Below are 12,837 nucleotides of genomic sequence, written 5' to 3'. Positions count from 1 at the left end.
CATTTTCAACATTTGACCAATCAGAGTCATGGCAATGTTAAAGCTGGGGAAGGAACCATTCCAAGATTCACCGCTAGGTGTGCAGTCAAACAGGTTAGTCAGATGTCAATCAATTTTCCGAACTGAGCCGAAGGTACACGAAGGAATAACAGGGTCATCTGGAGGCGGGTCAGAGGTCAAAAAAGTTTCTTGACCTTCAGTGATTTTCGACAAACAGCATCATTCGACAGAGCACAGCATCGTTTTGTTAAAAAGTTCAGGATTTTTTTTCTGATAGTGATTTCTTAAAAAAGATAAGAAAATCTACATAATTGCACGTATTAATGTTTTAGTGTGTTGTATTTCAAATTTGGATACTTTAATCTAAAACCGTTTAATTTATAGGAAAAAAAATGTCTAAAAAATTCCACAAAGCCATGTCAGACGCTGACTGGATTTCACGTCTGGAAAAGTTTGCCAGCACAGGAGTTTGGCCATCAGATGAGGGCAACAGGAACAGGCCAGCTCCTCGATAAAAAAAGTGGCTTGAGATTTATCAAAGGGTGTTTATTTCGTTTACATGATATAACGTTTGTTGATATTTGCTTAACTTGTTAAGCTTCAGTACATTCAGTACAGTATCTATGTAAAACATGTCATACTTGTTTTTAAATATTAATTTGTTTTAAATTGCATGTATTTTGAGATTTACGTCGAATAATTTACTATAGTTTGACCGTTTATGAGAGTGATTTTAAAAGGTGGGGGAATGGATTATGAATGTACAATACATGCTGTGAGTTTACCTGCAAGCTGTGTGACAAGCGTGCGTGCGTAAAATTTTAGTACAACACCCTAGTCTTTTGTTTCAAGTATATCAGTATCTAGCAAGATGCCCAAACTTCTGACGTACGAAAACGTTCCTTTATCGAAGTAGTTCACAACTATCCATTAACAGAATTTGTAATGTAGTCAAATGTGTAGTTGGTCAACGGATGCTAGCGACAATGTTTTTCCCCCCTGTAGTTCAGTGTTTTGTTTTGTCTTGGACAAACGCAGCTGCATAAATCCTTAAGTTTTAAATAAAAGTGAAACTATCAACATAAAGCTTGACCGCTTTCAAGCTACAAATACAAGCACTGTCATTTACAGCTCATTGCTGCCTAATGGTGTTAATGGAAGTTTTTACCAGTATTATGTAATGTATGAGTGAATGGTCTTTTCCAGAAAAATTCCAGAACATCGTTGCCTGTGTGAACAGTACATGTTTTAACTTACTGGTAAAGACGTTCCAGATATTTTCTGGATATTTACCAGGTAACACTGTGTGAAAGGGTCGTTTATAGACGTTTATTAGCCTTGGTCTTAACATTAATATTAATTTTTTGCCTATTCCACATTAAAAAAACGGTTTAACTCTGTTTTGTTTGGGAACTCGCGTGGTCAGAATCTTTATTGGGCAGCGTTCTGCACAAGCTGTTTAAACAGTGGACTAGTACAGTCAGATAATTTTCCATCGAACTGTGTCATAGCTCATTACCACAAGGTTGACCTGATTTTAGCCCTCCTTGATGCCCACATTGCCCAAATGCACCGCACTGCTTTCGCCTTAGCTCGCCTCCAGCTCCTCTTTGAAAATTAATGACTTCTGGCTACTTTGACAGTCTCGCCAACAACGCTTGAACGCACTGTAAGAGTCAATCTCATGTTTACTGCCTGTTTAGTGAGGTACTTACAATATTTGGCATGCCTGTTTTTTAACCAACTCACTGATTTCACTAACTTCAAGTTGTTGTTAATTGCATCTTAGCAATTTCAAGTCATTTTTATTAATAAAGTGCCTATGCAATGCAGATTGTGTCAAAGAAGCTTTACAGTGATGAACAGGGAAATGATCAAATCCATATAACAAAATGTAATTGTTGAGAGATGTTTTCAAAACAAAAATTGCACAATTGATTCATTGATAGTTTGTTTGACTGAATGTTTATTTATTGTCTGAATTGAATGATTTTACTCACGTTTTGTTTGTATGCAGCAATTTCAAGTCATTATTAATGTACATTTAAAACACTATGTTGTATGTTGTGCTATGTATTGTGTGTAAGTTCCAGTACGCTTTAAACACTTCAGTCGTGATATGCTAGTAGTAGTAGTAGGTTGTGGATGACCGTGTAACAGTAGATTACATGTGTCTCATAATGTATGATTTGCAGTTGTGTATTGTAAAGGCGAGTACTCTTTAACCACCTCAGTCTTGGTAATGTAGCATAGTGCTGTGTTTGTGTGTTGTGTATGATCGTGTACCTCTGAAACACACTGGTCCCTCTAATGCAGAGAACTGACATGTTGTGTGTGTTGTAAAATTACTGTCCTAATAATTCAATAGGTCCCTATATAGACCAATTATGTAATAGGCGGGAACATTTTTGGAAGGGCCGTGGCTGTCCTTGTACACCACCATAATATCATACAGTATAATGATCCATTTTAATGTGTGTATAGATAATCCAAAGTGATGTATGAGATCTGCAGAGGAAAACAAAATTTTTGATATGTTTATTATATCTGTAGGACATCGGGAAAGGGGTGTCCCCTTATACCACCACCCAACTTTTTTGGTGATCAAAGTCCTTCTATACCACAAAAACCAGTATGTGTGTGTGTGTGTGTGTGTGTGTGTGTGTGTGTGTGTGTGTGTGTGTGTGTGTGTGTGTGTGTGTGTGTGTGTGTGCGTGTGTGTGTGTGTGTGTGTGTAACTGTGGCTGAATGTGCAGATGTGTCCACAGACGTGCTGAATGTGTGTGTGTGCTGTGTGTGTTGTGATTGAGAGAGCGTCTGGTCTGTGTTCAGAAGCTCGTACTCAGTGTCTCTGTGTTGGTCTTGATGGAGCAGAAGCCTTTATTTCTCTGAGCGCAGCAGGAAAGCTTCAGCTAAACTGTGTGTTTTCCTACTTTAGTCAATCCAACACTGAAAACTCCTCATCAAGTCAAGAGTTACAGGCTTATTACTGGACACAGACATTACTGAGCTTGATTTATTTGCTTTATTAAGCATTAATAATCCACAGTTGTGCTTGTGAACATCAGTTAATGCACTGAGAGTCAACAAGAACTAACAGAGAACAGCTTTACTGTCATCAACTAACTGAACAGATCAATAAATACTGGAATAAATGTGTTTTTATTGTTCAGTTCAAGTCAAATCATGAAGAAGAAGAAGACCAGAAGAGCAGAAACAAACGTCACACTTCATTTCTCCTTTATTCATTGAGCTGCTGGATTTCTCTACAGTTGATTCAAGATTTGACAGAGATTCAGACAGGATTCAGACATTTCCATGTTCATCATCACATTCTAATATCAGCAGTGGATTTGACATTGACTTTTATTATTTGTGCTCAAACAACAGAGAAACAATGAAGAAGATCAATCTGTAGACAAGAATGAGCTGATCTGAACACAGCAGCATCCTGGAGGACACTTCATCAACATCAATGATGAGACTAATGAAGACTGACACACACACACTCACACGCACACACACATAACAGTGAACACATACACACACACACAGGCACACGCGCACACACACATACACGCACACAAACACACACGCACGCACACAAACACGCACAAAAAGCACGCACACACACACACACGCACGAAAGCACGCACACACAAACACACACACACACACAAACAGACTTTCTCTCTCACATACACATGCACATGGACACACACACACACACTGTATGCCGTGCACACACAAACACAAATACAGACTCTCTCACACACACACACACACACACACACAAAAACATACACAGCAAATTCATTGGTGTTAAATTTCAAGTGTTGTGGTAATTCAGAGTAAAGTGTTAAAATTCTAGAGTTAGATAAAGGTAAAATAACCCTCTCGGCGTTAGAAGCTGATTTGCCTCCTTGTCATACAGAGTAACATGTATCTACCTTTGTAGAAAACCCCTGTATTTGAAAAACTAATCAGAGTGTCTGAAATCTCGCCACACCCTCATTCACCTGGCCCTTAAATTAGTCAATTAGTTTAGTCCACTAGACAGAGGGAATGTCCACAAATAAGTGAATTCAGACACCTGCTGTTCAACACCTGCTGTTAACAAGCACAATCACTGAAGGAATAAGAAACTGAAGGAAGAAATAAAACTACAGACACAGCCTCACACCAAACCAACTGAATTAAAACAGAGGATTAAACAACTCCATTAAATAATAGCATAAGCAGCTTCACTGATTACAGTTTGACTTCATTTCTGTAAGAATATCTGACAATGAACAGAGGTTTATATTTTTTTTATTAAAAATATTTCATTTGACCTCACCATCATAGAGATCAGAGGCTGCTTATTTGAGCTCTTGAAGCTTTACTCTTTTATCCTAATGTTTCTAAAACTCATTAGCTATAGCAAGAAAGATCAAGAGAAACTATACTGTATATGCTTAATTGTTATAGATATAATTTCAGGTATTTAATGAGTTGATTCATAAAGATATGCAAATATAGTTATATTAAAACTGCATGGGACAATACTCCTGGCAGTCTGCTGCTCTTCATAAAAGATACAACAAAACAATAGGATGCAAATAATAATTAGAGTGTCATGCACTAAACATTCAAGGTCCAGCTTGCTCATATAACACACAGGCATCAAGAATCAGGATATGAACCTCAACCGTGGTTGCTAAAAAAAAAAAAAGCTGCATAGTTCATGCTGGGTGCCAGCATAGTACAAAGCTCCCAGCATGCATTGCAGCATGAATAAATTATGCAGCTTTATGTTCTTACAATCTCTTTCTTTTCCTTTATTTTGTGTTGTTTTTGGGAGGTGATATTTCAGTAGAGTGTTTTTTTTTTACTTGATTTTTATTTTTTTGTTTGTCACCATTATTGAGATTCAAAGACTAACTGTTGATGTCTGTGTGTTTTTAAGTTTTGCCATAAATCAAACATTCTTATTGTAAATATTGGTTTTATATTATTGGAGTTTCAGTGGTTCCATTTATGTATATTATTTATTTCTCACACATATCACATATGATATAGAATTAGAAAACAAGCAGGAATGGAAGGCTATGTTATCATAAATAATCTCTTTAGACTGATACTTTAACTTTCTTTAGGCTTTTCATGCTATATGTAAAAATAGTGTAATTAACACTAACTATAGCGGCCGAAATAAAAGACATTTATAGTAAGAAGTTGAAGAGCCTGACTAAAGCAGACTCTGTCCTCCATCATGGTGACTTCAAATGAACAACAGAAATTTCATTAAGAGCTTTTGTTCACATGACAGAAATCAGGTCAGTAATAGGTGAAGCTCCATGATAAGTTGTTTATTTGATGAGTTTTTTTTTAAAGATGTTAAAAAATGACATTTTTTTACTGTGTAATTTGTTTTATTTTTATTGATTATTATTTTATTTAGAGTTTTTTTTCTCAGTTGATTTCATCTTTGGTTTTGGCTTGTGTTTTTCTGTCCTTCAGTGATTCTGCTTGTTAACAGTTGTTCATCAATAATTCTCAATCCTCCTTTAATTAGACACTTAATTGTCTCATTAACTTCATCACTGAGTGTTCAGCCCTCTGTAGTGAGAACACTAGTGAGGATTTTGCTCTGGAATTTAAGGCTTACGTGTGTTCGAATGAGAAATACAGACTGTGGGATTTGTTTTTAACAGAAATATTCTGGAAACTGAATTTACGAATGTAAAATGTTGAAAACAGCAGATTACTGGCAACCACTGCTGCCAGTATTTTGACATACATTTAACAGATATTTTACACAATAAGAGTTTGCTAATTAACACTCTGGGTGTTAAAAAATTTAACACTTTCAAAAGTGTTATTTTAACACTTATAGTGGTTCCCATATAAACACTGAGGGAGTGTTAATTTTAACTCTAAGGAAGTTAAATCTACTAAATCTAAAATTTGCAGTGTGAGATCTATAAAAATACAGACTGTTGAATGTGCTTTTAACAGAAATATTCTGTAAACTGAATTTATGAATGTTAAAAACAGCAGATTACTGGCGACCACAGCTGCTGGTATTTTTCCGTAAAATCTAAAAAAAAAAAAAAAAAAAAAACTGCTAAACAGGTTTTTGTGTCACCATTGTGGAGGATAATAGCGTCTCTGTTCAAGTCCAAGATGAACTGAGAATATTTGATGTTATGCTGCATCTTCTTTTGTTTAAAGGTAACTGTGTAGTTACTAATGCTGTCAAAATCTGTTTGCTAATTGCAATCATACATGAAAACATTATTGCATCTAAAGACCTTAAATTTATGTGCACTAAGCTATGATATTGTAAAATGAACAATGTATTAGTTCATGAAATATGGTTACTTTTTGTAAATGTATACAGTTATATAAAACTTCCATGTTTTTCACAGAAAGATTCTGGCAACCACAGCTGCTGGTATTTTTTCGGAAATTTAACAGATATTTTACACTATAAGAGTTTGCTAATTAACACTCTCTTGGTGTTGACAATGTTAACACTTTCAAAAGTGTTATTTTTAACACTTATAGTGGTTCCCATATAAACTCTGAGGGAGTGTTAATTTTAACTCTAAGGTAGTTAAATCTACTATCTAAAATTTGCTGTGTACTTCGTAAGAAATGACTTTAGATATTGTAAATAAGCATCAAGTTTTGTTTGAGATTGCGTCCTCTAATTCATTAGTGTAGCCATAAAAGAGACTGTACATCAGAAATACTGGGTGCCTTATTTATTGTCAAAATAATGTGCAAAAAAATAAAATAAAAAATTTCTTATCATTTACCTTATATGTGAAATAAGCAGGGCCAGCTGTAGCACTTTCTAAGAAGAGCAAATGTCAAATTTATTTTGTTATTAGCGCAACGCACATGCAGCGAGCTCATCTGTTTGTCGGAACTACTAGGTACTATTTATTATCAACTATAATGTGTTTAATTAGTTAATTTGAAATTTATTTCATTATTCCAGCAATAATTGTTGAGTGAAAGAATGCGCTAGAAATATGCATTGCGGCTCACTTTATTGTACAGGCTTATTGCACTTAAACTTTTTTAGGTTCGGCTCTCGAATTAGTAAGGTTACGAGTAAATGTTATTTAAAATATTTCGCAAAGCCTGCCATGTAGCCTACAATAACAGCAAATTACAAAAAATAATAAGACAAGCCTACTTTGGCGTTGCAATAAAATAGTATTAATTATCAAATAAATTATTTTAATATATAATTAAAATATAAAGAGATAAAATAAAAACAAATGGTAACCTTTGTTTTTATAACAGGGCCTAATGTGTTCTTATTCTGGTTCTGCTAACAACTATTAAAAAGAAAAAGAAAACTAAACAATAAAAACACTAGTAAGTGATAATAATAATAATCATTATTATTATTATTATTATTATTATTATTATAAAGCCCTTGCTCTGAAACAACCATACAAACCAGGTGCTGTTCGGAAATGGCTATCTTTGCTCAGCATCAGGTGCACAGCAGCAAGAAGCTTGGCAGTGAACTATGACCTTATTTTAATGACAAATGTCTAAGAATGCTGCTAATTTACGTTTTTATTTAATTTATACATGTGCAATGAGTGTAAGCCTGCTAACTGTGTGTGGTTCAAATAATAGAATATGTAAACTTAGTTTATGTATAATTAAATAATAATAAATAAAAGCCTGCGTGTAAGGCTTTTATTTTGAGGGGGCGACGTCACAAGCTCAGATTTGGTTGACCATTTAGAGGAAAGTGGGCGTTTCAGGATCGCCTACATGTGTAAAATGAATTTTAAAGTCGTTTAACCATTTTCTTACCTTAAACAAAAAAACGAAAATCCAGCCAAAATCTTGTTTTTTTTTGTTTTCTCGTGAGCAAAAGAAAAACTAAAAAACGGCCGTTTTCTCCATTACATTTATTCTGTTTGAAAATGGAAAACAAATGAACAAAACGTACACGGACCATACACTGACCGTTTTTGTTTTCTGGTGATTTTATTTTTTGCTATTCAAAATAAAAAATCTAATCATTTTTGAATTTTGTTTTTTTATTTTTCACCACGAAAAAGAAAAATGAGCTGTTTTTTCATTTTCGTTTTAAAATTCAAAAACCAAAATCAAAAAATGGCTCGTTTTTCAATATCCATCTCTAAAATGAAAATCCAATAACCAAAAGATACACTGACGACTATACTACACCTGTCTTATCTGCCTCTGAGCTAACTTACCTTAACTGTCTCTATCAAATGTCCAGTCTGCATCATTCTCTTGGTCACTAAAACCCATCTCATCCTCACTTTCATCTGCAGGAATAGCTTGTTCTGTCCTTTTCTTCTTTCACTTACCATAGAACATGGTGTTGCTCGCCAATACACTGTTCCCTGTATTGATATCTATTCAAAAGTAGTATTGCCATTAAAACTAGATTTTATCCATAATGCAAATGCCATTAACACAAGTAATCAACATTATATTACCAGCATTCATGTTGTTATTGTTACAACTTAAAAGTTCACAGCTGACCTTCCTAGCTAGCTAATCCATTGCAATATTGCATGTTCCACTATTGCACAGTGTTGCCATTTGGCAACACACACATTTGATCGATTTACAAAAAAATTATTTGATAAAAAAAATTTGTGTTGTGAATGTCATCATATCTTACTGGAGGTGATGTTTTATGAAGAGGTGATTTTTTTGTGGATCTGACATAATTTGATACTTTGTGTACAGTTGTAGGACATTTAAACTTGCTTTCAGTTGTGTATAATACTAGAAGTGTTTAGCCACTGTTTCCTTGGTTACTATAAGAGCTTGTGTAGCAAACGCGGACGGTTTCGCGTCGTCCGCCTCAGTTTCGGCCCTTGTTTTGACTCTGGATGCGTGTCCAGCTGAATTCAATTAGCTAGTGCTTTGGGGTTGTACCACCGCGGCAGTTCACCGCGGCAGCGGTCGCGGCAGCCTCGTGTGAAGACCGACGAGTGTAAAGACCATCGACTCTACCTGCGCAACTCCACCGAGCAAAGACACCGACAAAGCACTTGAGTACTTTACTTTCTTGTTTTACTTTATCTTTACACTTATTCTTGCTGTCAGTGCACTTTTATTATGTGTTTTCTAATTCCTGTTGTTACTAACACTCGCAAAACACGGGAGGTACGCTGCAGGCGTAATCCTCACAACCTTCGCTCAATACATGTATCTGCTATTTCACAACTCTCTCTCTCCGAGGGCCTCTGGAATTGTCAATCAGCTGTTAACAAGGCACATTTTATTACCTCCATAGCTACATATTCTGACTATAATCTCATGTCTCTAACTGAGACCTGGTTGAGGCCGGAGGACACTGCTACACATGCTACTCTTTCTGCTAATTTCTCTTTTTCCCACACTCCTCGTCAGACAGGGAGAGGGGGTGGGACTGGACTACTAATTTCCAAAGAATGGAAATTTACTCTGATACCCTCCCTGCCAACAATCAGATCCTTTGAATTCCATGCAGTCACCATTATCCACCCCTTCTACATAAATGTGCTTGTCATCTACCGCCCACCAGGTAAATTAGGTCACTTCTTAGATGAACTGGATGTTCTTCTCTCATCTTTTTCTAATATTGACACTCCCTTGTTGGTGCTAGGTGACTTCAACATTTACGTTGACAAACCGCAAGCTGCAGATTTTCAGACTCTGCTTGCCTCTTTTGACCTAAAAAGAGCACCTACCTCTGCTACCCACAAATCAGGTAATCAGCTAGACCTTATTTACACACGACACTGCTTCGCTGATCAAACAATAGTAACTCCACTACAAATATCCGATCATTTCCTTCTGTCCCTCAACATCCACATTACTCCTGAGCCATCACACACTCCAACACTGGTTACCTTTCGCAGAAACCTACGATCTCTCTCACCCAATAGACTATCCACCATTGTTTCAGACTCTCTTCCTCCATCTTGCAAACTCTCTGCACTTGATACGAACAGTGCCACTGATACACTCTGCTCCACACTAGCATCATGTCTAGACCGATTATGTCCTCTTGCATCCAGGCCAGCCCGTGCCAGTCCTCCTGCACCCTGGCTCTCGGATGCTCTCCGTGAGCATCGCTCAAAACTTGGGGCTGCAGAGAGAATTTGGCGGAAAACTAAAAATCCTGCACAGCTCTTAACATACCAAACTCTTCTGTCCTCTTTCTCAGCTGAGGTTACTTCGGCAAAGCAGACATATTACCGTCTGAAAATCAACAATGCCACTAATCCTCGCCTACTTTTTAAAACATTTTCCTCCCTCTATCCTCCTCCACACGCATCCTCCACACTTACTACTGATGACTTTGCTACATTCTTTTGCACCAAAACTGCAAAAATCAGTGCTCAATTTGCTGCACCTACAACAAACACGCAAGGTACACCACCAACACCACACACACTCACCTCTTTTTCTCAGCTCTCTGAGTCTGAGGTGTCCAAACTCATGCTATCTAGCCATGCAACCACCTGTCCACTCGATCCCATTCCCTCTCATCTCTTGCAAGCCATCTCTCCTGCAGTCATACCAACACTGACTCACATAATTAACACATCTCTTGACTCTGGTTTATTCCCCACTTCATTTAAGCAGGCTAGGGTAACCCCACTGCTAAAGAAACCCAACCTGGACCATACGCTACTTGAAAACTACAGACCAGTATCCCTGCTTCCATTCATGGCCAAGATTCTGGAGAAAGTAATGTTCAATCAAGTCCTGGACTTTCTTACTCAAAACAATCTCATGGACAACAAGCAATCCAGCTTTAAGAAAGGCCACTCAACTGAGACTGACCTGCTCTCTGTTGTGGAGGATCTCAGACTGGCTAAAGCAGACTCTAAATCATCAGTCCTCATTTTGCTGGACTTGTCAGCTGCTTTTGACACTGTCAACCACCAGATCCTGCTATATACGCTTGAGTCACTGGGCGTTGCGGGCACTGTTATACAATGGTTCAGATCTTACCTCACTGACAGGTCATTCATGGTGTCTTGAAGGGGAGAGGTGTCCAACCTACAGCATCTAAACACTGGGGTACCTCAAGGCTCTGTTCTTTGGCCACTTCTCTTCTCCATCTACACATCATCTCCAGGACCAGTCATCCAGAGACATGGATTCTCCTACCACTGCTATGCTGATGATACCCAGCTATACCTCTCTTTTCATCCTGATGATCCCTCGGTTCCAGCTCGTATCTCAGCCTGCCTGTTGGATATTTCACACTGGATGAAAGATCATCATCTTCAGCTGAACCTCACAAAAACTGAAATGCTTGTAGTTTCTGCCAACTCGACTCTACACCATAACTTTTCAATCCAGATGAATGGGGCAACTATTACTGCATCCAAAATGGTGAAAAGCCTTGGAGTAACGATTGATGACCAACTAAGCTTCTCTGACCACATTTCTAGAACTGCTCGATCGTGCAGATTCGCACTCTATAACATCAGAAAGATCCGACCCTTCTTATCTGAACATGCAGCTCAACTCCTTGTTCAAGCTCTTGTTCTCTCCAAACTGGATTACTGCAACTCTCTAATAGCTGGGCTTCCAGCTAACTCTATCAAGCCTCTTCAGCTGCTCCAGAATGCAGCAGCACGAGTGGTCTTCAATGAACCTAAACGAGCACATGTCACTCCGCTGCTAGTCCGTTTGCACTGGCTGCCAGTTGCTGCTCGCATCAAATTCAAAGCTCTGATGTTTGCCTACAAAGTGACTTCTGGCCTTGCTCCTTCTTATCTGCGCTCACTTCTGCAGATCTATGTGCCCTCCAGAAACTTGTGTTCTGTGAATGAACGTCGCCTCGTGGTTCCATCCCAAAGGGGGAAGAAATCACTTTCGCGAACGCTCACGCTCAATCTGCCCAGTTGGTGGAATGAACTCCCTAACTGCATCAGAACAGCAGAGTCACTCGCTACTTTCAAGAAACGACTAAAAACTCAACTATTTAGTCTCCACTACACTTCCTAATCTGCAATTGCCTCTCTGAATATCACACTAACTGTATCAAAAAAAAAAAAAAAAAAAACTAATACTACTAATACTTCCCTTCTTAGACTTTACAGACCTGAAACTTGCCTATACCCCTTATTCATTGTTGCTCTTATTTGTGTAAATTGCTTCCTTGTCCTTATTTGTAAGTCGCTTTGGATAAAAGCGTCTGCTAAATGACTAAATGTAAAATGTAATGTAAAATGTTTTTATTGACGTTTGCATTTGCATTTAGCAACTACTCACAATAAACGCCAGTCTGTCAGAAATAGCACTACAGAAAAACACTGGATGTCATGTGACTTAACCAAGGCACATCATTGGCTTCACTAAGGTCTTCTCTTTCAAACAAAAAAAAAATATGTTGGTCTTAAAGAAATAGTGGCAGGGAAATGAACATAAGTATCATGTTGCCATAAGGTTACACCGTGCAGTAGAGGGCTAGTACTTGTGTGTATTTGCATGTCTAAAATATAAAATAAGCATTAGACAGTTAAAACACTGCATAATTGTGATGATATGATGAGCTAACACTAACTTGTCATGCTTGTCACGCTGGATAACGAGTAAAACACCAGCACCAGGGACAACAACATGGTCCTCACTTCAAATTGAAACATAAGTAGGAATTTGTAGTGATTTACCCTGATCTCTCTTCCTCCTCATCCCTGTCTTTGAGGCGCTGAACTCATTATCAGTGTAAAAAAGTAGAGAGAGACCGTGTTCACTCCACGCTGAACTGAAGTGTTTTTTTTTTTTTTTAAACATTCAAATGTCTCTGTGTCCCGCGACACAACGAATCGA

At 37.6% G+C, this 12,837-nt stretch overlaps 1 protein-coding gene across 3 annotated transcripts in view; it reads left to right on the top strand.

The window, feature by feature from the left end:
- Positions 1 to 12,837, top strand: part of LOC137491106 (uncharacterized) — a 421,384-nt gene that overhangs the window by 404,669 nt on the left and 3,878 nt on the right. Inside the window, exons 1-2 of one of the 3 annotated variants that reach the window (XM_087249965.2) lie at positions 7,563 to 9,568; positions 9,650 to 9,754. The exons of the other annotated variants lie outside the window; for them this stretch is intronic. Of the exons in view, the coding sequence (XP_087106091.1) occupies positions 9,121 to 9,568; positions 9,650 to 9,754 (553 nt within the window). The 5' untranslated portion in view covers positions 7,563 to 9,120. Of the gene's footprint in view, positions 1 to 7,562; positions 9,569 to 9,649; positions 9,755 to 12,837 lie in introns of those variants that run through there. 3 annotated transcript variants of the gene reach the window in all.

This window comes from Danio rerio, chromosome 4 (genome assembly GCF_052040795.2).
Source record: "Danio rerio strain M-AB ecotype USA chromosome 4, GRCz13ab, whole genome shotgun sequence".
NCBI classification, from domain to species: Eukaryota; Metazoa; Chordata; class Actinopteri; order Cypriniformes; family Danionidae; genus Danio; species Danio rerio.
The sequence above is the reverse complement of the archived record's forward strand: the minus strand, read 5'-3'. Positions and strand labels throughout refer to the sequence as shown.